A 27,508-nucleotide genomic window follows, 5' to 3' on the forward strand; every position below is an offset into this window, starting at 1 on the left:
CGGTGCTGTCGTCTTGGGCCTTGCTAAGGCCAGGGTGACGCTAGTGCTTCCTCAGCTGCAGTCACAGGCCGGCTGTGTCCCTTATTCGTGGCGTGGCTGTGGGGGGCGTGGACCGAATGGCACCCCTCGCTGCCCAGCCCCCCAGGGGCAGGTGGGTGGCAGCCACAGCCCAGGCCACCAGTTCTACAGCCCAGACATACCACCCACCCTCATGGTGGCTCTGCCCTTTCTGCCGGCCCAGCCGGTGGTCCTGGGGCAGCCATGGACAGCCATGTCTCCGCTCTTGCACCTCAAGTTTGGGCTTTGTTCACCTCTGCTTCTGGCTGACATTGTGGGGAGTCCCGAGGGTGCATGAGCAGCCCCCTACCCTGAGGCACCAGTGAGGCACCAGGACTTTGTGTCCAGGTGCTGCTGCGGTGTGTCCCAGCTGCCCTCCCAGACCGACTTCTCAGCTGTGCCTGTTGGAGGACAGAGCTTCTTGGCAGAAGGGCCGTCGGCAGCATGTGACTGGGTCCTGCCACAAGCTGGGTCGGGGCAGGTAGGCAGGGCCCAGAGAGAGAGCAATTGTGGGAAATATAGTGAAGCCCCAACAAAGTGCCTCGTACCCACCTCCCTCCACGGTGGAGATGTTTACGAAGACAGGGCTTGTGGGTGGATGGAACTCAGGGACAGGCAGGCTGGCCTCCCTCCTCACTGTTCCTCAAAGCAGAGCTCCCCCCTCCCCCCAGCGCCCTACCGTGCGGTCGGTGGTTCAGACCCACTTGCTCTCCAGAGAAGCCGCGGTTGTCAGCCTGCCCTGGGAGGAACGCAGCCTTGGGCAGCTGTGTGGCCAGAGCACAGTGGATGGGATAGCAGCTGGTCCATTCTCAAGGAGCCTTGGTGACGCGGTCTTCAGTGCTCCGAGGAACCGCAAGGTTGGCCAGGTGTGGCGGCAGTCTGCCCGGGAAAATCAGACGGCCTCTGCTGCTGTGGGCTTGCGCCACTCGGCCCTAGAGGTCACCGTGACTCAGCTTGTTGGGGTTGTAGCTGGACAGTGAGGCTTCAAAGCCCCTGGCTGCTCCGTTGCCCCCCATGCGCTGCTCTCACTGCCCTGAGTGGCCTGGTGTTCCGCCCTCTTGGCCCCTGGTCTGACCCGTGTCCTTGGGGACGGCAGGTCTTGTCTGCTCGGCCACCAGCAGTTGACAGGGTGCCCTGCAGGAGCAACATCTGCTGATCCTGGGACCCCGGCACAGCCCCCAGCCTCCTGAGGCTGCCCCTCCTTCCTGCTCCACCCCTCCCACCCCCAACCTGGTTCTGCGGTAGCATGCAGAGGCTGGGGAGTGGGCAGCCTGAATGGAGCCGGCACTGCCCACCCACCTGCCCGTGGGTTGGGTGCTTCCGGAAGGGCTTGCCTGCCGAGGCAGGTCCAGATGCATGTTTGATGCTGTGACTCAGACGCAGGCTGATTGCCTCCTCCTCTCGGCCCCGCCCACCCCCAGGTCCCTGGAAGGGGGGCCCTTGCTGACTGGAATTGGATGCCCCCTCATATTTCCTCTGGGGCCTCCCTGCCCCCTGAAGCCTTCCCTGCAGAGCGGCCTCATCGGTTGGCCTCGCCCACTCCCGTGCTTCCTTCAGCTCCTCACTCCCCGAGGACCTACAGCAGGCGGCTCTTGTCCTCAGTGTTGTCTCAAGCCTCTTTCTTGCTCTGCCCCTCCTTGGAACTTTCTGGAGGGTGTCCACACACTGATGTCCCTGTGCTGGCATGTCACTGTCCTTTGAGACCCCACAGTGACATTGGTCAGGGAGAACCACCAGCCAGCAGTGGCCAACCACCTCTCCTACCCGGTGCTGTGTGTGGGCGTCCGAGGACTCGAGGTTCCTGGGGGCCACGTGGGGTGGTCTTGTCCTGTTTTTGGTTACTGCTTTCTTAACAGTCTCTTGCGGGTTTGAGGGGAAACCTTAATTTTGAATATTTAAGATGAATTGCATAAGAGTCTGGTGGCTTGGGGATTGTAACCCACTGTGTGTGGCCTGCTCCTCACGGTATGGTGAGGCAGGGTTAGCACACAACATTTGGAGCCGACCTCTCAAGACAAAGAAGCTGACCAAACCGCTGCTGTCGATCCGGTTCTGACCGGCAGTGGCCTCCAGGACAGAGAAGAGCTTCCCCTGGGGTTTCAAGGCTGCACCAGCTGCCTTGTCCCCTGCCCCCCCTCCCCGTGTGATTAGCGATTCTCAAGTTCAAACTCACTCCCTGAGCCAGTACTGACTCCCAGAGACCTGGAGGACAGGGTGGAACGGTGCCTGTGGGTTTCCGAGACTGTCACTCTTTATGGGAGCAGACAGCCTCATCTTCTCCTCATGGAGCAGCTGGTGGTTTTGAACTGCTGGCCTAGCAGTTAACAGTACAGTGCATAGCCACTAGACCAGGACCAGGACCCCTTGATTAGTGATGTTGAAGAGCTTAAACAAGCAGGGCAGGGAGCGGAGATAGGGAAGAGAGGCATCAGGCTGTATGTGCGGGTGGCCCAGGAGCCAAGCATCCATTCAGGGACAAGGCCCTTACCCCGCAGAGCCCACTGAGAGCCAGCACCCCGAGTTCAGGAGAGACATAAATTCCCAGCTGGGGGAACCTTCTGCGTGGGGACTCTGACAGCAGCACCCGGGGTCTGAGATGCTCGGGCCCTAATGAGGTCCATAGAAGGCTTGTCCTGGTCCCCCAGCCCCCTCCCCGTTGTCGCTACAGATGGCAGCTTCTTCCCAGGAGGGAGGGGAGGAGGAGGCTGTCCCAGGCCTGTCCTTTATGCCTGCACCCAGAGGAGGGGGGAGCTGCTTATGGGTGCACAGCCCTGCCTAGGGCCTACCTCCTGGCCGCTCCCCGGCCAGACTACCTTGGCATCTGAGGTTCTGAGGAGCTGGGAGACTGGGCTGTGTGTGGACACATGTCCTGGCCTTCCCTGGCCCCTGAGTAGCTCCATTTCGAAGAACTCCTGTCTGCGTGACCTTGATCCTGAGAGGCCCGTTGCTTTTGCAGGTGAAAATGGATGTTGGCCACGAGCTGGGCGCCCTGCCAGCTCCGCTGCTAAAAATAGCTCCGGGCCTTGTTGTTGTTGTTCGAATGCTCTCTGGGCCGCTCCTGGCACAGTGCTGGGGTGGGGGTGTCCCGCCCCCACCGCTGCCCTTGACCCCGGGCGGCCTGGCAGGCCTGCGCTAGTCTGCTGCCCTATCAGCGTTTGGGTGTCATTGAGCAGCTGTCCGCAGTGTTGTGTGTGTGGGGTGGGGGGGGGGGCGGGGGTGTGGCAGGGGGGAGGTGAGGCTCAGGCCCAGCTCCTCGTCCATTCTACCATCAGTCTGCCTTCCCACCCTCTTGTGGGCAGCAGCCTGTGCCCCGGGGCTTGTTCCCAGGGAGACAAGGTCACACGCTGGGACCACAGCCATCCGGGCCACCGTAGTGTGGCGGTTCCGGCTCTCTTGCAGGAACCTGATGTGGACAGTGCCCAGGGTCCAAGCAGCAGGAACCTCCTGAGCGCCCCAGGAGGCCAGAACCCGGGTGCCTGGACCTGGGCGCCAGGCCGGGTGTAGGGCCCTCCTTCTCCAGAAGGGGGCGCTGGCAGCAGGCCGATGGCTGATCACCAGTCCTTCAGGGAGCTGAGCCTGGGCCTCCTTTTAACTTCCCCACCAGGGCAGGCAGGGTCTCCAGTGAGGTGAGAGCCTCCCTCACTCCAGCAGTGTGGGGACCTCAAACCTTCCAGCAGGATGACCCAGGGAGCTGGGGTCTGGGGCGGGCAAGGGCACATTGGGGACTGAGCCCAGAGACCCCGGAGCTGTGCCACCCCAGGAAGCACACTGCCCATGGCCGTCAGTCAGCACACAGGCCGGCCACCCCAAGGGCAGTGGGGACTGCGCAGCCACTGCACCGCTGACTCTGTCCCAGGGGGCTCTCAGGGTGCTCAGGGCTGCCAGGGGTCACCCAGGGCATGCTAATAGAGCAGCCTCTCTGGTGAAGTTAAAACAATGATGTCACAAGACGTCATTGCACAAGATCTGCAGTTCAAAACCATCAGGCGCTCTTTGGGAGGAAGACTGGGCTTTCTGCACCTGTACAGAGCTGTAGTCTCAGACGCGCGGGGCAGCTCCACCTGTCTGGGAGTCACTGCAAGTCAGCACAGTGCGATGGCAGCGAGTTTTAGGTTTGATTGTGTGTTACTCTTACTGGTTTGAGTGTGATCATTTATTGTGGTTTAGATGAAAGTTTGCATAGCTAGTTGTTCTCCGTTCTGCGGTCTCCACATTTTGCTTTGTGATGTGGGCTGCTATGTCCCCAGGTCAGGGCCTTCTGTCCACATCCTCCCTGGGCTTCCGTGCCGCCCAGCCTCCATCTCCCGAGCTTGTTCTCCTCCAGCTAGCTGTTCTGGGGCGCAGCCCTCCCGAGGTTGAATGATGACCTGGTGGGCCTGCTTACTATTTGAGTGAAAGTTGGGCCCTGGGGTGAGCTCAGATCTAGGCTGAAAGGGGGCCTCGGGGTGCTTAGCTGAACCCAGGAGGGTCAGCCGGCACGGGTCCCCTGGGTGTTTTGTGCCCCTGCATCTGCAGTGCTGACATGAGAGGAACTAGTGTCCTGGCTGAATAGCATCCACACCCCACAGCAGGTGGCACTGCAGCTGGCCGCTGGCCACCGGCCCCCTGATGGCAGATTATGCGCCGGGCCTCACCCACCATGATTGATATTTATTCTCCTTAATAAAGTGTGTTTTCTAATAAATGTGTGTCAGACACCTGGCAGCGTCCCCGGAACAAGACGGCACTCGATAAATAGCAGTTATTACACCCGTGCATCAAATTAACTTAGGGTTTTCATTAGGCCTTTATAACCTCCTGGCTGAGGGTCCCACGGGCAGAGGCAAGGCCTCTGTGCCTCCAGTGTAGGACTGAGAGGTGCCAGACCCTCGGTGGGGCCTCCCCGGGCTGTTCTGCCCTCCCCCCGCCTAGCCCCTGCCGCTCAGATTAGGGCGCCAGGTGTGCGTGTGTGCACATGTGAACATGTGTGTGTGTGTGGGGGACCTGCGCATGTGGGTGTGCGTGCAGCTGCCTGAGCGTGTGCAGACGTGTGCGTGTGTGTGCAGGTCTGCCCCTTGCTCTGTGTGCTGGAGCCCCTTCTCCCAGGAGGCCCCCAGAACATTAAGCCCCCGCCAGCACCATCGTTATTACACCGCGACGGAGCAGGGTCTGTATTTACAGACTCGGCGTGTGCTCAGGCCGAGGTATTAAATACCATCCATCACCAGCCGGCGAGCAGTCACAGGCAGGGGAGCAGTGGGAGTTCATATTATCTTAGTGAACGTCACCCACCAAGACCCTGGCTGCCCCAATAAAGCCCTAGACCAGCACCATCCCCTGCACCCACTCCCCCAACGGGTCCGCTGATGTCCCTCCCATTCACTCCGCCTTGGCCACAGCAGTAAATCCTGAGCTTAATTATGTGGCCGGCTGCCAGAGCAGGCTGCCTCTGCCGGTCCCTGTCCAGCACACACTGCCTGCCCCGGCTGACGTCCTGGCAGACGAGCGAGCTGAAGGCAGACTTGTGCGCATGTGAGGAGCTTGTGTCAGCAGAGGACTGTTTGCACCGCGGGTGGTGCCCAGTGACAAAGGCCTGCGGGTCTCATTTGGGAAGTTGGGCTTCCCGTGGACCTCTGGGGCCAGGTGTGGGCTTGGCCATGTTGGCGACTTCTATGCATTTAATTCAGTGACTTGGCAGTTCCAGTGTGTCCCTCTCTCACCAGGTTCTCATGCTGCTGATCTGCTCATCTCTCCTTTCGAGTTGTTGCTGTTGATCTGAACTTCAGGTACCCAGTGCTCACCTGGGACCTTGGCTCATGGGACACAAAGCTGGTGGGCCCTGGTCCAGGTGTGAAGGTTCCTTCAGGTCATAGTTTTGTGGGGTTATCCAGCTTCAAGGGCTCCAGAATCTCTAAAAAATATGAGAATTTGACGTTTTGTTTCACACCTCACCCCTTTTGATCAGGACTCTTCTAAGGTGTCTTTAACCGAAGCAAACCACATTGGTGGCTGGGCACCACCCACTTCTCTGGGCTCACAGCAAAGGAGGCAGGTGTCCTTGGAGGGTGCTGGACACATCTTCTGTTCTCCCATGGCAGAGCCAGGAGGCCTTGCTCAGCCCAGCATGTGTCTGTGGAATGGGTGCACTGGTCGGGGACAAGCAGTGTGGGGCACATTCGTGACACCTGGCCCCTGGCAGTACGGGAGGGCTGAGCCCACCCAGAGGACCTCCTCTGCCTTGGCTCTCGGTAAGGGGACCTTGCCGCCCAGTTCCTGTGGGGGCTGACAAGAGGGGGTACCACCCTTGCTGGCTGCGGGCAGCAGGGACTCCTCTTCATCTGATGCCAGAGCGTTGCAGGCTGCATGAGGCAGGGCTGGCAGTCGCCCTCGGGGCCAGCATCCCCCTGGCCAGGAACCCTATGAGGCCCCTCACCGTGCAAGACACACTGCCCCCTGGAGCAGGCAGACTGGCGTTGGGCCAGAGGGTGCCATGGTGGCCCTTGGTGGTGGGGGTGATGAGTGCTGTGTGGGTACCCCCGCTTCAGCACCTGGCTCCCTCAGGCCCAGGCCCAGGGATGAACTTTGGCTCTTGCACTCCCGGTGATGTTCCTGGGGACCTTGAGCAGCTCCAGCCCATCCAGCCCCTGCCCCTGCTCCTGACCCCCGGGAATCAGCGGTGCCCCCCTTGGCACCAGTCATAGAGCCCAGCACATGTGATGCCGTCAGACCCTCAGCTCCCGCTGGACTTCTGAGCTCGAGTCTCTAAGTAATTAGACGCCCTGGTTAGCCGTCACAGGTGGTTTTTATTAACCTCTGGTTGGAGAAATACCGCTCGTTACAGAAACATCATTTATCCTGCTGGAGGCAGCTTGGTTTAGCAAACGCACTGAAGCAGCAGGGTCGTGTAGCTGTGCCTAGGAGAAGACAGAGCCCTCCCTGAGGTGGCTGTGCAGAGCGCAGGCCCTGTGCTCCCCTTCTGGCTCCTCTCTGTGAGGGGGGCTGGCTGCACCCCCTATGCTTCCCCTCGCCAGCTGTGCCCCCAGGGAGAGGGCAGACAGCCCTGTGCTCAGGCAGCAGTCCTGGCTGGGGTCAGTTAAGCTCTGGGTTACTGCCCGTAGGTGGGCCCCGACCCCACCCAACACCCAGAGATGGGCGCGGGGTTGCTTTGGAAGACGCTGTGTGGTAGTTCTCCTCAGCTGGCCTGGCAGGTGGGGCCTCCTGGGATTGTTCTAGAAGGAGCCCTGCTGATGCAGTGCTAAAAGCCGTCGACTGCAAATAGAAAGGTCAGTGGTTTGAGCCCACCCCGTCTCCAAGAAAAAAGGTTACAGGGCAGATGGCAGCCTTGGTTTTCCCGGAGATTCTCAGTCACTAGAGAGGCTGCCAGCCCCTTAGGGTGCTGCTGTGTAGGTGGAGTTTGCTGGACCTCATTCAGAACTGAGAGACGAGTCCCTGGTTCATGCTGAGGGGGTGATTATGTTGCATTCCATCATGGGAGAGGATGGTGTTGCATTAGATAGCACTCACGGGAGAGGATGACGTTGCATTAGATAGCACTCATGGGAGGGGATGCCGTTGCATTAGATAGCACTCATGGGAGAGGATGGCGTTGCATTGAATAGCACTCACGGGAGAGGATGGCCTTGCATTAGATAGCACTCATGGGAGAGGATGGGGTTGCATTAGATAGCACTCATGGGAGAGGATGGGGTTGCATTAGATAGCACTCATGGGAGAGGATGACGATGCATTAGATAGCACTCATGGGAGGGGATGACGTTGCATTAGATAACACTCATGGGAGGGGATGGTGTTGCATTGGATAGCACTCATGGGAGAGTATGGCGTTGCATTAGACAGCACTCACGGGAGAGGATGATGTTGTATCAGATAGCATTCACGGAAGAGGATGACGTTGTATTAGAGAGCACTCATGGGAGACGATGACGTTGTATCAGATAGCACTCATGGGAGAAAATGACGTTGCATGCCGTGCAGTTTGTGCGGATGCTGATCTCATTGCACGACTTGTGGAAGATGATTGTGCTGTATCATGTCAGATTATGATGTGGAGGCAACGGGCTCCTCTCAGGCTAACTGATCTCCTCACACAAGCTGCTCTGTAGCAGCCACTAAACTAGTGTTTGGCCACAAACCATGGGCACTCGACCTGACAAGAACACCCTGACTTGACCACCACCCTTTTGTGGTACGGACTTTCCCACAACAGCCTTGGCTATTTGGGGGGCCATGAGGTCAGATGCAAGCAAAAGTCAGGTCAGTCCATTGAGGGCCACCCTGAGGTCCCCCCTCCCACCCCTCCTACCTACCCCAGGTAGCTCAGCCTCACCTGCCCAGTGTCAGGTGGCCCTCTGAGCCAGCTGGTGGTTCATTTCTCTGGACTGTCCATGTGTGGTGCCTGGGTGCCTCAGATGACCTGTAACGGGCGCCTCGCTCCTTGTTGGTCTGTAACAGGTGCCTCTCCTTTATTCACGAAGCGGGTTCCGCTCCCCTCACCATCCCTCTCACTGCATTTCTGCCCGAGGCACCCACCAACCCACCAGCCATGGTGCCTGCATAGCTTCATGCCAGTGGTTGGAGCTCGGCTGTGAGCCTTTGGCTGGGTGAAGGACCCAGTTCCACTGCTCACTGACCCGGAACCCTGATGCCCTGCCTCCTGCCAAGGTGCCTGCTGCAGGGCTTGTGGTGAGGACTCAGTTGGCAGAGCTGGCTCATGGCCACCTGTCTCCCTGCCCTAGAGTTTCCACACCCCATCTCTCCCAACCCCACCGGATCTGCTCTGACACAGGCTTGTGGTGACCCTGTGGGCCCAGCTCCACGGGGATGTCTCTCTGATGGTTGTGGGGGGTGTTGGTGATGTCCCACTGTCCACCTCTGTGTTTTTTGCTCTTCTCCCTCACTCTGGTCTGTAGCCTCACTCAAAGTCTGGCTGGTCAGCCTGAATGTGACCTGTAGGTGCCATTCTGGCTGCTGTGGAGTGGCATATGGGAGAGGACACTCCTCACGCCCCATAAACATTGCTTGTGTGGTAGCAGCCAGGGTACGTGTGAAGCTGGTGGGCCCTGCAGGCCAAGGGAGGGGTTCACACCTGCCACCGGCAGCACCAAATGGCTTCCCAGGGCAGAGACTCACGGGTCTGGCTGCTCTGCATTGACGATCGATTGGCTGTGTGAAGGTCCTCAGAAGGAGCACAGTGGTGCCAGCTACGAGGTCATCAGTTCCAACCCACCAGCTCTGTGTGAGAGATGAGGCTGCTACCCTCGTCCAGAGTTGCAGTTCTGTCCTGTGGGGTTCCTGTGGATCACATCGGCTCAAGGGCCGCGAGCAGGTTTCCAAGCTGCCCTCTGCGTCAGGCGGGTGTGAGCCGCCACCCTTTGGATCGGCAGGTGTGTGCTCTGCCCACTGGGGCTCTGATCTTGGCTAACTGTCTGGGACATGCCGCTTTGTCTTGGGGAGGCGTCCCCTGGTCTGAGAGGCGGACAAGCCGTGGATTTGCGGGGCGCAGTAGCCCTCCAGATAGACCAGCTGACCGACAGTCATTCTGCTGCTGATTGCTGGACATGCAGCCTGACACCCGTGATATCCAGCAGGTTGGGTGTGGCAGGAGGGACAGGGGACGGCCAGCTGCAAACCTGGCACACGGTAAGCCTATGGAGCTGCTGCCCCTGCTGTGGGGGCTGCACTGCCAGGCAGCATGCTGGGTGGCCGGGGAACAAGGAAGGCACAGTAAAGCGGGGTCAGTTTTCTTTCCAGGGGTGGGCTCCCTTGAATCTGGCAGGCCGGATGTGATGTGGGAACACAGGGCAGCTCAGATTACTGTGGCGGTGAGGGGCTCTGGAGTTGGTCCCCACCCTGCGCCCACCTGGCGGGGTTGCTGTTGCCATGAGAGAGCCCCGTGCCACAGCCGCCGTGTCGCTCATCTCACGGAAGGTCTCCCTCTGCTGCTGCCCCTCCACTTTCCCAGGCATGATGTCCCTCTGCCGGGACCCATCTCTCCCGATAACACGTCCAAAGTAGGTGAGACAGAGCCTCCAAGGAGCACTGTGACCATGCTTCCTCCAAGACAAACTGGTCCAAGCCTTGCTTGCGGTGGCGGGAGCCCTGCCACTTGCCCCTGACCGTCCTGACTGAGCGTCCATCTGCCCGGGTGGCCCAGCCCCTCATTCCTACTAGCACACCTGCTAGATGCTCTCCTGGAGATTGCTGGTCTCGCCAACACGTGCCCACCACACAGCTTCTTCACGTGCTGGTCCGCGAGGTGGCTGATGTCCACCCAGCCCTGCGGCCACTCTCAGCCCTTCTCCCTGCGGTGCTGCCCAACACTGGCTCACTGCACCCCGGTTTCCCGCCGGCTCCCTTGCGCGCTTGTCACCTCGCTTTGAGCCCCCAGGGACCGGGCTCCGGGCAGGCTTTGCTGCTGTCAGGAGTTGCATAATGACTGTACGCAGAACAGAATTAAGGTCCTGCTTGGCTTAACGAAGAAGCTTCGGGGCGTGTTTAGTTCACGCTTTAAAGACTTTCAGGACAGTTGTTTCATGGTTCTTCCCGCCTCACTGGCTCCATGAATCCCAGAATACCCTATAAGAGTTACGTGTGCCTGGCCCCCTTCCTTGGTGACGTGTTACCTTTCCGGGGCAGACATCTGCAGGAATGTGTTTACTTACCTAAGTACTGTGGTGAGGATGTTATTACAGGTGTCTCTTCCAAAGCCCTGTGCTCCAGTTCTTTCCTGCCCACGTGTCGGGGCGTCCCAGACTTCAGCTCCTGATTGTGGTCCGCCCAGAAGCAAACAGACACCCCTACTCAGACCGCTGGTGGCCCCCCTCCCCCAGTCTCAGTTGTGTCATCTCTGGTGGTCGGTTGTCATTGCTACCCACCCCGAGGGCTGGCCCCACCTGAACCTGAGAAGGACAGCCTTCCGCACGTACCTCTCAGGGCCAGGCGGACCGCTGGGTGCTCATCAGATAAACAGTGCTCTCCTGGTTTGCCTGCTCTGAAGTGTCCCTTGTCTTTCTCATTCTTTGCTTTTTTTTGCTAACAATTTAATCGTGTATAGCCATTGAATTTTAATCAGATGCTTTTTTCTTCAAATACTGAAACGCTCCTACAATTTCTCTTCCCTGGTCTGCTAATGTGGATTTAATTTGTTTTCAAAGTGTTAGACCAAACTGGTGTTTCAAGACAAACACACCAGGCTGTGTGGATTAGTTGAGGTGTCGTAGCTCGATTTGGGGTGCGAGTCCGTGTCTCGGACTCGGCATCTGCGGTCACGTGTGCCAGGCCGTTCACTGTGTCCTCATCGTGGCCTGGCCGGCCCTCCGGGACACACTGGGATGCTTCCTTTGCCTCCTCCCCCGAAATGCTGGGTCAGCTCCACCCAGGGGCGAGGGAGTGGGGGCGTCTAGACCAGGGCCTTTCTCTCTGGGAAGACTTCAAAATGGGGGGCTTAATTTCTTTCAGTAGCTTTGGGGAAATTAAGGTGGTTCTTTTTGCCTTTTTATTTCCCCCAGTTCAGTTAAGGTAAGTTGTTGGTTTATGGGTTGCTTTTGTTTTGTTTTTTTAAGACGGTCCACTTTATGTAAACTTTCACACCCATCTGTACAGAGTTCTTGGCCGTGCCCCTGGTGGCCGCAGTGTCTTTGGTCAGTGGTATCTTTCTGAGGGGCCACTCCTGGCCCTTCTTCATTCTTTTGCTGCAACAGCCTCATCATTTTCATGAGTCATTTGCAGGCACATCATTTGCTCACTTGGTTCTGTGCTGGAAGCTTCCCTCATCGTTCTTGCCCTTTTTCATGCCCACCAGCCCCCTGCATCTGTTGGCTGTCCGTGTCTTGATTCGTGGGGTTGCTCCTCAGCAATGGGTGGATGGATGGATGGGTGGGTGGATGGATGGATGGATGGATGGGTGGGTGGATGGATGGATGGATGGATGGATGGGTGGGTGGTTGGGTAAATGGATGGGTGGATGGATGGATGGATGGATGAGTGGGTGGGTGGGTGGATGGATGCGTGGGTGGATTGATGGGTGGATGGATGGATGGATGGATGGATGGGTGGATGGATGGATGGATGGGTGGATGGATGGGTGGGAGGTGGGCGGATGGAGGGATGGGTGGATGGATGGATGGGTAGATGGATGGATGGATAGATGGGTGGATGTTGGATGGATGAATGGATGGATAGAGGGATGGATCGGTAGATGGATGGATGGATGGATGATTGGTTGGATGGGTAGATGGATTAATGGATGGATTAATGGGTGGGTGGATGGATAGGTAGGTGGATGGATGGATGGATGGATGGATGGATGGATGGATGGATGGATAGATGGGTAGATGAATGGATGGATAGATGGGTGGATGGATGGATGGATGGATAGATGGTTGAATGGATCGGAAGATGGATGGATGGATGGATAGATGGGTGGATGGTGGATGGATGGATAGATAGATGGATGGGTGGATGGATGGATGGATAGATGGATCGGTAGATGGATGGATGGATGGATGATTGGTTGGATGGGTAGATGGATTAATGGATGGATAGATGGGTGGGTGGATGGATAGGTAGGTGGATGGATGGGTAGATGGGCAGGTCCTTAGATAGGTAGGTAGATGATGGATAGGTAGATAGACATGATAGATTAGATAGCGAGGTAGGTAAATAGATTTGATAGATTAGATAGATCGAGAATTGGCTCTATTCTTTTACTCAAATGCCGTTAAGGCTATCCATGTAGACCAGTGGTTACTTTCACAGGGTCACCCAATTCATAACTAGCAAAATTACAGTTATGCAGCAGCAACGAAAATAATTTTATGGTTGTGGGGGGTCACCACCACATGAGGAACTGTATGAAAGGGTCGCAGCATGAGGAAGGTTGAGAACCACTGACTTAGACACGCTCCATCTGTTTCGGGACATGATGATTTCATGACACATTGGGCTGATGAGTGCAAGGCCAGCAGTGTGGAAGCACCAGTTAGGGAAAGGCGAGGCCCTGTGCCCTGTCCAGAGCAGTCTCAGAAACCCACGGGCCCTTGCACCCTGTCCTGTAGGACCGCACGAGTCCTACCACTGCCGGCATCATCACTCATCCTCAGTACGAGTCAGTCCTGTTTGTGGTTTTCATCCCACCCTTGGGTTCTTCAGAAATAAACATCTTGGCCCGCAAACACTCAGTGACCTCTGCCCAGCAAGCCGGGGGTATTTCTCGCCTTGTGTCCTTGTGGGCAGAGATGGCCTTCTCTGGGAGCACGGCCAGCCGGGGCTGACTGGGCATGACCGGACCCTGTGTCGGTTGGAGGAGGGACTGAGCTTTATGGTATCCCTGCGTACTGACCTCCCCCTGCTGGCAGCGCCTGGATGTCAGCGGAGAGCGCCCTGCAGAGCACTGGCAACAGCCAGCTTCTCGGACCCAGAAGCCAGCCTTGCTTCTGAGGCAGCCGGGGGCAGATGTGAACCTCCAGCTCCCAGGGCAGCAGCCGGGGACCTGAGCTGTGTACCCCACCCACCTAGGGCTCCATGGTCTGTCCCTGGTGTCCCGACGGATGTTCCCAGGCCCCGAGAACTACCTGTACCAAGAGCTCCCAGATGCATCTGTTTCTCCTGGGGGGAGGGGGATTTGGTATATGTGTGCGTGTGACATTCGTTTCAGTGTATTTTTGGATGCTGTTTTATTAGGCACATATAAATTAGAAATTATTATCTTCCCTGTGAATTTAACCTTTTATTATTATGACGTGCTCTCTATCTCTGTGGATTCTTTTGGTCTGTAAATCTCCCTGGTGCGGTGTTAATAGAGCCGTAGTGGTGCTTTGTTCACATGGCATCTGCACCTCGATGTGCTTGCCCTTGATTTTGACCTTCCTTCATTATCTCACGGCAATGCTGCGCGGACCTCATGGCCGCCGTCCCCGCCCCCCCATGCATGACAGAGCACGCCTGCGCCTCGTTCTGTGCCGGCCCATCTCCCAAGGGCCCTCCTCCTTTCAGTCTGCAGGGTGTCGCTCTGCAGGGACTGGTCTCTCCTGATGACACCTCCCACGTCCTGCTTCTGAGAAGCATTCCGGCCGAGCTTTTTCCAGGTCGGTGCACGTCCTCGGTACCGTCGCTCTTCTTCACCCACCTGCCAGTCTTCCCCACTCCACAGCCCACGTCCACTATGGCCCGGGACGAGAACTGGCCGTCAGAGGCCTTGTGGATGGTGGGTGTCAGGCATGACAGTGCTGTCCAGCCGCCTTTGACCCCATGCACGGCACTGCGTTGGAGCTGCAGTGAGCGCTGCGGTCCTGCCTGGGGGCGTCCTGGCCTCAGAGGAGGCGGGAGACACCTTTTGTTGCGCTGTCAGAAGAGCGTGGCAGCGACAGTCCGATTTCGGATTCACACTGCATCCGTCTGGCCTGACTCTTTGCGTGCATCCGAGCTGCCTTTTCCATTTCTAGGGGCCACTCGAGAGGGAGGTGGCTCTCTCCTCGAGGGAGCTCCGCGAACTCCTGCCTTTGAGGGCATGGGCCCACTCCACCGGAAGTGGGCGCCAGTTTTCTCATCCTGGGTGCCGTGGCGTGACCGTCGCTGTCTGCTCTACCTCCGGGTGCTAAGCCCATTGCCATGGCTACACTGAGCCCACAGACAAAGCACATCATCAAAGGGCCAATGAAGGAGGCGGGCAGGCTGCAGTGCCAGTGGGAGACGCTCAGGACGGAGCTGGGCATCGGGGCTGGTCTCACAGGCCTGTCAGGGCCGCTGATAGGCGCCCCCCCCCCCAAAGCTCACCACTCGGCTGTAGGCTTAGCCAGAGACACACCACTCCACTTCCCTGGTTCAGCAAGCCCAGGCCCCCCTGCAGTTCAGTGCCCAGAAGTTCCCCCTCCACAAACCAGCCTCCTTCCTGCCCAGAGGCACTCCACCTGATGGGCCCTGTGGGCTGGGGGGTCCACTGCAGGGCTCAGGCTCTAGGTCCTGCCGCCGCTGCTGCTCAGATGTCACAGCTGCCCCGGATCCAGGAGCTTCTCTGCCAGGACCTCGGGTCCCGAGGGTGTGCTTCACTCCTGGCTCTTGCTGGTAGTGAGATCCCCCTCCCTCCTAGTTCTCTGACAGGTTGGCACTCTGGGGAACCTGCTCACATTGATGAATGGCTGAGACCTATCAGTCTGTCCCCCACCTTGTGACCAGACCCGTGTAGGGAAAGGCCATGTGCTAGGAGTGGGAGACTTTTCCTGGAAGAGCCACAGTCAATACCGTGCTGCCCCTGCTGCCGCCCGACACTGGCACACACCTTCTTACATGTGTGCCCTGCCGGTCAGGCCACAGGCTTATCCATGGTATTGATCTTCTCAAAGAACTTGCATTGTTCTTTGATCTCCATTGCCTGCTTCCTCTTCTGTTCACTTCTGTCTGGTGTCCATCTGTCTGTCTGTCTCTCTCCTGCTTTTGGGGGGTTCACTTTGACATCCATTTGCCGTCTTTATCCGGTTCCTCAGGGTGGGTACTGAGCTGCTGGCAGCTGTCGCTCCAAGTCCCCTCTCAGCAGCACGCTGCACATTCTGAAGCATCTCTGGCTCCCCTAATCCTCCTGCAGTGCTCTCTAACGTGTGTGCGGTGTTTTCTTCGACTCGCCGCCATGCGTTACTCGGTGTGTGGATACTGAGGGCTTCTCCGTGGAGGTTTCTGGTGCTGATTTGTAACGTATGGTCCTGACACAGACACCAGAGCACCCTGGCCATGCCTTGGGTAAGCGCTGGCTCGTGACGGAGGGGTTGGCCCTTTGAACCCATCAGCTGTGTAGCCTTGAAAGCCCAGTGCTATGGGGTCACTGTGGGCTGTCTTCTGAGATCCTGTCTTCTATCACCTGAACCCTGCTGAGCGAATTGAGGCTCATTTTATGGCCCAGACGATGCTCTATCTTAGTAACGAGCACCCAAGCCAAGTCTAATTGGCTGTGTATTAAAAAGCCACACACCCCCAACCCAACCCAAATGCTGACTCACAGCGACACCTACAGGATGGTAGAACTGCCCTTGTGGGTTTCCAAGGCTGTGGCTCTTTACAGGAATAGAAAGCCCATCTTTCTTCCAGGGAGCAGCTGGTGGGTGTTAACCACCAACTGCACTTAAAGGCCCTGTGAGTTGACAGAGCTGCAAATCTTCACAGGAGCAGAGAGCTGCATCTTGATTCCACCAAGGTTGCAAACTGTCGGACTCACAGTTGCCGCCAGTGCCTAACCTAGGCCCCCACCAGGCAGCACGCTGCACTCTGCGATGTGCTGTGCTGGGACAGCTGCTTTAGCTATGTTCAGGCTCACCATCTGCTCTGCTTCATGTTGGCTCCGCCACTCACTCCTAGCCACGCACTTCTCTCCTTGTGCCCATGAGGTTCACTCTCAAGTTCTCCACGGCTTCTTCCAAGTCTTTCATGGCTGCTGGGCAGCTGCTTCCCAGGTGGCACAGGTGTAGCCACTTCCCGCCTCTGCTGGGCACTTCTACCATCCCTGCAGTCCCCAGGCCTTCCCATCAGTCAGTGGGTGACCCCTCTCTCTGTGCCTGCTGGCTTTGCATGACACAGGATGGGGTGAACTCAGCCTCAAGGTGCTGGGCACTTTCGGGTTCTGTAAGATTCTTGATGAGAGTGTTTTCATGGAGTTAGGTTGTTTGCAGTCAGGTTGATCTCTCGGTGTCGTTCCTTTGATTGGTTAGGTGTGCTACGTGTCTGTTGGTTAGGAGTACTGCGTGTCTGTTGGTTAGGAGTACTACGTGTCTGTTGGTTAGGAGTACTACGTGTCTGTTGGTTAGAAGTACTATGTGTCTGTTGGTTAGGAGTACTGCGTGTCTGTTGGTTAGGAGTACTACGTGTCTGTTGGTTAGGAGTACTACGTGTCTGTTGGTTAGGAGTACTACGTGTCTGTTGGTTAGGAGTACTACGTGTCTGTTGGTTAGGAGTACTACGTGTCTGTTGGTTAGGAGTACTATGTGTCTGTTTGTTAGGTGGGCTGCGTGTCTGTTGGTTAAGTGGGCTGCGTGTCTGTTGGTTAGGTGGGCTGCGTGTCCATTGGTTAGGAGTATTATGTGTCCGTTGGTTAGGCTGGCTGCGTGTCTGTTGGTTTGGTGGGCTGCATGTCCATTGGTTAGGAGGGCTACCTGTCTGTTGGTTAGGTGGGCTGCGTGTCTGTTGGTTAGGTGGGCTGCGTGTCTGTTGGTTAGGTGGGCTGAGTGTCTGTTGGTTAGGAGTACTACGTGTCTGTTGGTTAGGAGTACTACGTGTCTGTTGGTTAGGAGTACTATGTGTCTGTTGGTTAGGTGGGCTGCGTGTCTGTTGGTTAAGTGGGCTGCGTGTCTGTTGGTTAAGTGGGCTGCGTGTCTGTTGGTTAGGTGGGCTGCGTGTCCATTGGTTAGGAGTATTATGTGTCCGTTGGTTAGGCTGGCTGCGTGTCTGTTGGTTTGGTGGGCTGCGTGTCCATTGGTTAGGAGGGCTACCTGTCTGTTGGTTAGGTGGGCTGCGTGTCTGTTGGTTAGGTGGGCTACATCTGGAGCTGTTGAGTTCACCACAAGGTCAGCAGTTCCTTGGGAGAAAGGTGAGGCTCTACATATCTGTGAAGAAGTACAGTCACAGAAACCCACTGGGGCAGTCTGTGCTGTCCTGTAAGGTCACAGCAAGTTGTCATTGGCTGGATGGCAGTGGGGGAGTGCACGGTCGTGCAGGTGACAGAGACAGTGAAGAGTCTGGCATCTGTGTGTCCATCTGCCATCTGATTTTGGTGCTGGTGGCCAGCACGGGCTGGGCAGACAGGTGAGACCCATGTCCACAGCACGGGGAAGGCACTCACCTCCCTAGTGCCTCCCACTCACCTTCCATCTGTCTGCACATGCCCTTGTCTCTGACCTTGGACCAGCCACTGGTCTGTGGGGCCTGGAGTCCACAGGTCAGACTGGGGTTTCACGAGGCAGCCACAGGTGCAAGTTCACATGAGCAGAACTGTCTTGGAGTAGGGGCGGGTGGCTGGGGTAGAGCCTGGGGCTGATGTGCTATCTGTGGGATCCTGACAGGGTTGCTCTTCCTGTAGGGTCCCTTCCTGTTACTGGCCACCAGTCCTCCCAAGGCTCTGCCGGCCCTGGGGTCCCCGAGGCCAGTCCTTGGGTCTGCAGACAAACGGGGAGGCAGGGGAGGTTGGCACAGGAAGTGGTACCTAGCAAGCAGTGTCTGCCCTGACCCCTCCATTCACCTGTCCTCCGGTGGCCCTGTCCCCGAGAGTCAGCCAGTGAGCGAAGGCAGTGACGGGCTGGCCCATGCGGCTCTCTGTGACAGTTCCCTCCATTTCCCGAGAAGGACTCCTGGTGCGGTGTGGCGATAAGTGGAGGTGACTGCAGCTGCTGAGGCGGATGGTGGGGGCGGGAGGAGGACACTCAGAGAGGATGTTCCCAGCGCTGAGCGGCTGCCTGCTGGGTGGCCAGGCAGTGTGTCCCGAGGCACTGGGCAGCAGGCTGCAGTGGGCGGCCCAGCATGAGTAAGGCGGTGGTGGTGGTGAGGGTGGTGCTGGGGGCCCTTCCCATCCCCTGGTGGGGTGGCAGGTGGGGGCCACTTGTTTGCCGCTTGTCGGCGCCTCATGTGCCCTGGGATGCGCATGCGGGCCTCGTGGGCTCTGCTTGCTGCCTGCCTCCCTCCTTCCCTCCCCTTTTGTGTGGGGCACTGGGGCGGAAGATGGGGCTCAGGTAACCTCAGGACGTCACAGGCAGGACAGTGGTGAGCCCTGCGCCTGCCATGTGGTCTCTGTCCTGCAGGTGAGGCCCTGAGGCTCAGCGAGGCCAGGCCGAGGGGCAGTGTGAGGCCAGGGGTGGGATGGCCAGGACTGTGTGCCTGTGTGTCCATGTAGGAGTGAGGGAGGTCAGTGGATGTGTGCACATCCATGTGCGTTTAGCTGTGTGCTCCAGCCCTTCCTGTCCTGCCCTGCAGGGCCCGGCTTTATCTCCTGGCTGGTAGCCACCTTTCTGGGGCTTTGATGCTGAGCAGAGTTCAGCAGAACCTCCAGCCTGAGTTGGAGTAGGAAGAAAGGCCTGGTGATGGGTGGTGGAGCTCAGCCATTGGATGCCTACCGTGCTGACCCAGCTGTCCCCTGATGCCACAGTGTAGCTGGGGACAGTTGGTTATTTCCAGGGGATGTTGGCAAGCGTCTGGGGACAGCGGCATGTTGGGCTCAGCTTATAGAGGGCCCTGGTGGCCACTGTGGAACCTGGAGTCTGATGCTGGGTGGGCTGGACCAGAGGCAGAGGAAGCACCACCCTGGGAGGGTCGGGCCAGCCGAGGCCTGGACCCAGGAATAGAGTTCCTCTTCTGCTGTGTCCTGAGCCAGTCACAGTGTCGGGGGGTGGGGGTGGGGCTCGGACCCATGGCTCACCTGGTCACTCAGAACAGCATCCGAGCCCCCACACCCTTTTAGCAGGCATCCCTGGTCCCCGATCCCTAGGGGCTCCCCGAGAACTGTCCTGAGCCACAAAGGTGACCCCTGTGCCTGCCCTGATGCCCCTCTTCCACCCCGACCCCCCCCCCCCACAGGAAAGGGACGGCATGCGGGCTATCCTGGGCTCCTATGACAGCGAGCTGACGCCGGCTGAGTACTCCCCGCAGCTGACGCGCCGCATCCGAGAGGCGGAGGACATGGTCCAGAAGGTGCACGCCCACAGCTCCGAGGTCGAGGTGAGGGCTGTAGGGTTGGTTGGCCGGGCCTCATGGGGTGGGGGCAGGTACTATCTGGTGGCCCTATGGCCCTGCCTTTCTGTGGACCATGTGCTGTTCTGGACCTGTAGACACTGCTACTGCCCAGCCCCCTCCGAGTGGGCGCCATTGTTGAACAGGGTGTTGGGCCAGTGGGCGCAATGCCATGCCCTCAGTGGTTGTGCCAATCACAGCCCCCAGGACACCCAGCAAACAGCCCTGATTATAGAGACGAGCCTGTGTGTCCCCAGGGGCTGGTGGCTGGGTGGCCAGGAGACCAGGTGGGCAGATTGGTAGGTGGGCTGGCAGGTGGGTGGGTGCATGGGTGGACTGGTACCCAGGTGGGCAGCTCCCCATGCACACGCTGAGGGATCTGACTCCAGTGTGAAGCGAGTTTGTGGGCAGACAGTGGTTTTGACTTTGTTACTCAGTGTCTGTGTTAGGGTTAAGAGCCCAATGAGGCCCTGCTGCCCCTCTCTGTGCCCTCTCTGGGCCTCAGCCTGGCCTGCAACTGCCCCTCTGGCAATAGCCAAGCATCTCTTCTGGCCCCGCCCACTGTGGCTGCCCCTCCTGTGCAGCACCAGGCTCTGCAGGCAGGGCCTGCGGAGCGGGGTCTTGCTTGGTCAGGGCCTCTGGATCACCACTTGCCCCTTTAACTTAGTGCCTTGTGCCCTATGCCTTGGCAGATCAACAGGAGCTCCCTGCCCTCCGAGCCCGAGGTGGGCATGCCCGTGTGCTGCCAGCCCCACTCGCTGTGAGCTGTGGCCAGGCCCGGGACTGTTGGCTTCTGGGCAGGGCAGAGATGGCCTCTGGGAGCCCAAGCTCACCACTAGGTGGCAGCAGATAGGGCTGCCGGTCCTACTTCTGAGCAGGCAGCACCTTGAAGTGGGGGCGGGGGCGGGGGGAGATGTGGGCAGAGGTGGGGAAGGGGTGGAGGGGAAGGTATTGAGGTGGAGGGAAGGCAGGACACCACCTTGGGGTGGGGTGAGGTGCAGGGAAGGTGGAGGGTGGGCAGGGCAGAGCAGGGCATCAGGGTGCAAGCTACCCTGAGGGAGTGCTATAGGAATCCATGTGGTAGGGGGAGGCAGAGCGGAGCTGCTTTGTGCCTCTCACCCCGTGTTGTCTTGGGGCTCCTTGGGGACAGCAGTGACCAAGACCCACCTGGTGACTGTCTGAAAAACCCACCATCGGAATCCCTCCTCAGTGCACATAGGGCCCTGGGGAGAACAGGGCACTGCTCCTGCTCCCCCACTGTGTGTATGTGTATGGGGGGGTTCTGTTGGCCCCTCCCCCACTGACCCAGGGCAGGTGCAGGGTCCTGGCGAGTCTGAGCTGAGCTCAGGAGAGAGGCGCTGGGCTGTGCCCAAGGCCTGGGGTTCTCAGGGCGGCGCTGAGAGCCAGAGCACCTGGCAGGCTCACCACATGCCAGTGCTGAATGGAGGGGCTGGGTCTGCACATACTCGGGGAGCTGGGTGACGGGGAACTGGGCAGCATGGGTGGGTGCTCCAATACTCCAGTGGGTGTCCAGAAGCTTGGGGGCCTGGCTGGCTGGGTGCACAGATCAGTGGTTGGCGGGGGGCACAGGGTGGATGGGGGCATGTGTACGTGGACACACTCATAGAAGGACAGATGCCTGGATGGAGGCTCAGACAGATGACGTGTGGATGCACGGATAGGTGGCTGGACAGACAGATGGGCGGACGGTCGGGTGGATTGGTGATGGTGGATGGAGTGCGAGGTGGGCGAGTGACAACGTGCGAGTTCTCATTTTGTAGCCAGGTTGAGTGCTGTCACTTGATTCTGACGCCGCATGCAGGTGGAACAGACCCACGTGTCCCTAGGCTGTGGGCTCTGAGGGCAGGTGGCCAGCTCTCCTGGGAGCCTCTAGGTGGGCTCAGACGGAGGCCTCTTGCTCAGCAGCCGAGGGCTGGCTTTGAACCATCAGGGCTCCCAGAGGCTGTTGGGAGGTGGTGCAGCTCCTGACCCATCAGTTGGGCGGGGGCAGTGGTTCACAGGGGCAGCAGATGGTGGTCAAGATGAGACTGGGCTGAAGAAGGGGAAGGGCAAGCTGAGGAGGCTGCACCGTGGGGGCTGTAGGTACAGAGAGGCACTTGCTGCCGTTGAGGCTGAGGAAGGATGGGGCGCAGGGCTGAACAAGGGACGGGAGGATGGACAGGTGTGTCCTGGTCTCCACGCAGTGTGACCACCCTCTTCTATGAGCCGACCGTCAGATAAGACTTGGACCCAGCCTGGGCAGCCAGGACCTCAGAGAGTGCTATGAGCCTGGCCAGGTGGGACCACACAGTGGCTTTGGGGCCGGGGGGCCCTTGGAGCAGCATGATTTGGCTGCCCCACCCCCTCGGCCCCCATGTGACCGGTTGATCTGGGTCCTACACAGCACACAGTGGGACATCTAGGAGGTAGGCATGGCTGAGGGGCTCCCTGACCTGTAGGGGGCTGGATGGGCGGGCTCTACTCCTACCCTGTGACACTGTCTCAGAAGCTGAAAGCCACCCTTGCAGCTCAGCATCCTGTGTTGACACACCATCAAGTCATGTCCCTCCACGCTCACTCAGTAAGGGCTCCTTGGGCCCCCCTAAAGTGAGCAGTCATCCCATGGGGGGAGGGCAGTGCGGGTAGTTTGTCTTGGTTTGCTCCGGCAGAGCCAAGGGTGGCCAGATGCGTGGGGGAAGGTCCTGGGGGCCGAGGGGAAAAGAGCTCCCTCTCTCAGCTGAGCTGGCCCTCAGGTGTGTTTGCCATCTTCATCTTCTTCACCAGTCCAGGCTTCTCTCTGACCCCGCCCTCCCTCTGTCCTTCTGCCTGTCTGCGCCTCTCTGGCCCTCCTGCGGGGCTGTGACCGTAACCCTGGACAGGGTCAGGCATCCCAGGGATCAGACTCAAAAGGCCATCACATCAAGAGCCTCCCCTGCTGCTCAGCCTCCTTCATGTGCAGAGAAGCAAGCACCCCCATTCCCACCCCCACTTAGGGTCCCGGAGCATTCTGACACTCACCCCCAGCCGTGGCCCCAGCCCCAGTCCCAGCCTCTGCCCTGGTATAGCCATAGTGGTGAGGCTCAGGCAGCATCTAGGTCTGAGAGCCGCCTCCTTTCTCAGGCTGAGACACCCCGCTCTGCCTGCTGCTGCCCACCTAGCATATGGTGAACCAGAGGTGGCCCTGGGAACACTCCACAGACAGCCGTGGACTTGTGTCCAGTGGGCATGGGACAGCGCGGAGCAGGCAGTACAGCCCCTGTCATCCAGGGGCATGTGAATCAGCAGAGACCCAGTGGCTGGTGCGTAGTTCTGAGGGTCAGGGCCTCCCTGGGCTGAGTGCGGTGGCCAGTGTGCAGGGCAGAGGTGGGGTCTCTACCCTGAGCACCTGGCCGGCACCCACGGCAGTCGTTCTAAGGAGCCCTGGTGGCACTGCAGGTTAAACTCCACCCCTGAGACAGACTAGGTGGTGAAGGTGCCCGCCCACTCAGCTTCCTGCAGGATACTGTGCACCTGACCAGCCTGGGGCTGGGAGGCAGGTCAGGCCCCAGGGAGCAAGTTCTCTGCATGGTGGGTGACAGCCAGGTAAACTGGCCCGAGAAGCTGGACGGGAAGGGTTGTTAGGGCCGCAGAGCTGGCACAAGGGACCTGCGGGCTGGCTTCCTTCCTCCCCATGGGGAACTTCAGGACCCCCAGAAGGCCTGGGCAGCCAGCTGCTGCTCGGGGTGGCAGTACCAGGCTCAGGTGGTTACCGCCATCTGTCGGCCATGTCCAACTCAGGGCGGGGCTGGGTGCATGCCAGTTTTTTTGGGGGGGGGCAGTGAGGAGGTGTCAATGGTCATCGGGCTGGGGCTGGGCGTGAAGCTGTGGCCTCGCGGTCCCCACTCTGCGTCATGACTGAGGTGACTGGCAGGCCTGAGCGGTGGTTTTCCCTGCTGCTCAGTGGCCTGTGGGTCCGTCCTGTCAACGTAGTGTGTGGGGACTAGTGCTGGCCTTGTCCCCATAGCTGTCACCAGTGTTCCACCAGCTCCCCGCCGTGCCCCAGAGCTGCACACAGGCAGTGGCTTCTCACCTCCAGATAAAAATAGCCACCTGTCATCTCAGCTGTATGGCTGTGGCCAGTCCAGCACACACAGCCATCTGAGGCCAGGACAAATGTCCCCAGCAGGATGTGACGTGCCCAGTGGCACTGCTGCAGCGACTCAGAGCTGGAGCTGGGGACCGGGTGCCTGTGCCCATCTGCCGTCAGGCCATGGCTTTCGGAGTCAGCGACTCAGTGCAGCTGGCCTGGTGACCTCAGGCCTGGGGGGCCAAGTTGTCCCTGGAGGGGAGCAGCAGGCTCCCAGCTGGTGAGAGGAGGAGCACCCAGGGTGTGGGCTTGGCGGGTGGTGGGTGGCCTGGGCACAGGTCTGTGTGTGGTAGGCAAGGCGGTGATGGCCTGCTTTCTCCTGCAGAGCATATGGAGGCTTGAACCACTGATCTTGTGGTGCACAGCCCAGTGCTCCACCCACTGCCACCAGGGCTGTTTGCCAGGCCGTGAAGCTGGTGTTGGGGTCCTGGTGAAGGAGCTGGGGGACCGGAGGCTGCAGTGTATCTGCCCCAAGAGAGTGTGGCCAGGACCTCATGACTTGGAAGTGTGCCAGCGATGCTGTGAAGGGGCATTGGGCATGAAGTATAACCCCTGTCTTCATCTTGCCTGAGGCTGTGGGGCCAGAGGGCAGGCCTGGGGAGGATGAGTGGCGAGGGTCCCACAGGGGCCGACGACTGCTTGCTGTGGGCCTGCTCTCACTGCTGTGATGTGCATGGGGACACCTGGGTCACCTGGGTTGCTGTCAGAGGCCCCGCCAGGCATGCCGGCCTCGGGTGCTATTGGAGACCCCGAGTCTGCACACGGCTCTCTCCCTGACCTTGGACTGCAGGCATCACAGACACCCCGACACCCAGCCCTGGGCAGAAGGGCCAGCTCAGACCCCATCTCTGTTATATTCCTCAGTTCACGCGGGGCCTGGCTTGGGGGTCCAGGCACTGAAGGGCTGGTCAGGTGCCATGGACTCCTGGGGCGGCTGTGGAAAGTCTGTCTGTCATCTGCTCACCTATCACCTGTTTGTGCCTATTGTCTATCACCTGTCATATCTGTCACCTACCTATTGACTTATCTTTCTCCGTGTGCATACCATCTACCTACTATCAGTGACCTATTAACCTACCCACCTTCTATCTCCACCTCCCCCTGCCAGCGCACCCCAGCCCTCCCCAGACTGGGCATTCTGCTCTCTGACCTCGGGGGTGCTTGTCCCTCCCTGAGGCCCCTGTGAGGACCGGGCCACCAGGGTGGAGAGACTAATGTGCTGTCTGCCCTGCAGGCTCAGCTGTCGCAGGCCCTGGAGGAGCTGGGAGGCCACAAGCAGAGAGCAGACACGGTGAGTTTGGGACCAGCGGCCTGCGCTGCCTGGGGGGCGGGACCTCAGGTCAGGGCCTTCCATGGACCAGTGAGGGGGGCGGTACCTGCAGAAACCCCACCCTCCTGACGAGTCGACAGGTAGAGCGTGCGGCTCCACCAGTGGGAGACAGGGTGTCAGGGTCGACCCACAGACAATGGGGTCCTTCTGTGTCTGCAGTGGATGGCTGAAGCAAGCGTGTGGCTGATGTGGAGCGTGGGGCCTGCCTCTGCCTGTATGGCCCCAGCACTGCTGAGGACAGGAGGGGGTTAACAGGAGGAGGAGGAGGAGAAAAAAGTTCAAGCCTCTTTAGCTAATTGCGATGACAAGACAGAGGCTGTTTGACTTTCTTTTATTAATTAGCATAGCCATGCTAATTGGCCAGCACAACACAGTTCACGCTTCTCTGTAATTTTAATTAACATCCCAGGGAGGGGCCTCCGGGTCCATTGTCCCTCCCTGATTGGATATGGGCAGCAAGGCTGTAGGAACAGAACCCTGATGAAAGTGTGTGTGAGGATGGTGTGTGTGCTTGAAGGAGCAGAAAGCTGGACTTGAAAGAAGTGACCGCCACCCAGCTCCATGTCACCGACTGAGCATCCCTCTCTCCGCCCCTCTCGATCCCTAATGGCTACTTCATGGGGACCCATGGGTGGGTCTGGGCTGCTGGCCCTGGGGCATCAGCGGACATGTTTCCTGTGTGCCCCCAGGCTCTGCAGGGCAGCAAGTGGCCACCGAGGGCCTGTGCTGAGGGGGGCTGCTGTGGACAGAGCAGGAAGGCCATGTGCTAGCAAGCTCTCTCCAAGGCAACCAGGGCGCTGTGTCAGGTGGTGTCTGGGTATCCCCTAGTGTCCAGCTGGCCTCTGGGCTCCTAGTTTTCTCAGAGGGCCAGGGGCTTCTCATTCCTAGTGGGTCTTCCGGGGAGGCACCCGGCTGCCACCCCCAACACCACGGTCCTCGAGGGGACTCCAACTCACAGTGACCCCCAGGACTGGACAGACTGCTCCGTGGGTCTCCTAGGCTGTTCCCCTTGACAGGAGCAGACAGCCTCGTCTTCCTCCTGAGGAGCTGCTGCTGGTTTTGAACCAGCAACCTGTTGGTGGCAGCCCAACCCTCTCACCAGGCTCCTTTACAATGGACCCGTTCCTATCCCTGATCCAGTGGATGCATGCATGCTCAGACTTCTGCCCCCAGACAGGCCTCTGTCTTCAAGTGGGCAAGGGGAGCTGGGCCTAGGCAGGGAGGGTATGGGGCTGGCCCTGTGATGCCCCCGGCGGAGACTCTGTGCTGCTTGCGAAGTCATCCGTCTCAAAGCCGACTGTGCGGTGTTCACGGCCATGCACCTGTACCCGTCAGGGGACCTGTCCCTCCCGGGAGTGGCCTCACACGATTTGGGTCAAGGTTCCCTGGTATGGGAGTTCCCACGATGACACACTCTGCGTGGGTGGTGGCCTGGTCCCCACAGGCAGAGTTTCTAGGATGGCGTGGGGGTGGGGCAATGTGCTGCCCAGCTCCTCTGCTGGTTTTTGCTGTGCTGGATGAGGGACGGGGGGTGAGGGGGGGAGCCTGGACAGAGCTGTATATCCTCTCAAATTAAACCTGAGGGCCCAGCCTCTATTTAAAGGTTAGGCTGTGGCTGAGGAAGTGTGTGCCATTAGCATTAACATTTCATGAAGCTGGGGAGCCCCAGGACCAGGTGCCGCCATACGGAGCAGGGGGAAGCCCTGTTGGCCGAGGGCCCGGGCAGCTCTCCAAGGAGTCAGGTCCCGCAGACTCCGAACCAGGCTGGGTTTCTACCTTGCCCATGTACGCCATGGGCCGGCTGTGTGGCCACCCATCTGAGGGTCACCCTCAGAGCCTCTGATCCCTGCTCCCCTCTCAGGAAGACTGCGTTCAACCCTTAGAGGGTGGAGCAGGGCTTCTTTCCTGGCCCGGCTGGTAGTTGAATTCCAGCAGCCAACAAGGTTGGTTCTCTGAGCACGTAGGATGTGACAGGCCTCGGGCTGCATGGAGCGGGAGCAGGTTGACCATGACACCGCCAGGTTCCTTCTCTGATCAGGAATGGGGGCTCCTCACAGTGGCCTTGGCCTACACCTCCCTGTGAAGAGTCACCTTGGGCTTCTTCTCACGTGTGTGTTTGGTCCTGAGCAGACCCTCAGTGGAGCTGTTTCTGCTGGCTCTCCCTGTCTGTCTGCTGGGCAGGTGGTAGTGGTGAGTTGTCAGGGTTCTTGTTAGCCCTGGTCAGGGCGCTGACCATGGAAGGATGGCCCCTCGGGAGCTCAGATGCCCGTACCTGTGGTGCCTCCAGGCCGTCTGTGCTG

At 59.0% G+C, this 27,508-nt stretch overlaps 1 protein-coding gene across 1 annotated transcript in view; it reads left to right on the forward strand.

The window, feature by feature from the left end:
* The window catches only part of MAD1L1 (mitotic arrest deficient 1 like 1), a 144,806-nt gene that overhangs the window by 61,432 nt on the left and 55,866 nt on the right, over nucleotides 1–27,508 (forward strand). The window contains exons 12-13 of the mRNA XM_075527588.1: nucleotides 19,600–19,740; nucleotides 25,113–25,169. Of these exons, the coding sequence (XP_075383703.1) occupies nucleotides 19,600–19,740; nucleotides 25,113–25,169 (198 nt within the window). The remainder of the gene's footprint in view (nucleotides 1–19,599; nucleotides 19,741–25,112; nucleotides 25,170–27,508) is intronic.

Source organism: Tenrec ecaudatus, chromosome 12 (assembly GCF_050624435.1).
Source record: "Tenrec ecaudatus isolate mTenEca1 chromosome 12, mTenEca1.hap1, whole genome shotgun sequence".
Taxonomy (NCBI): Eukaryota; Metazoa; Chordata; class Mammalia; order Afrosoricida; family Tenrecidae; genus Tenrec; species Tenrec ecaudatus.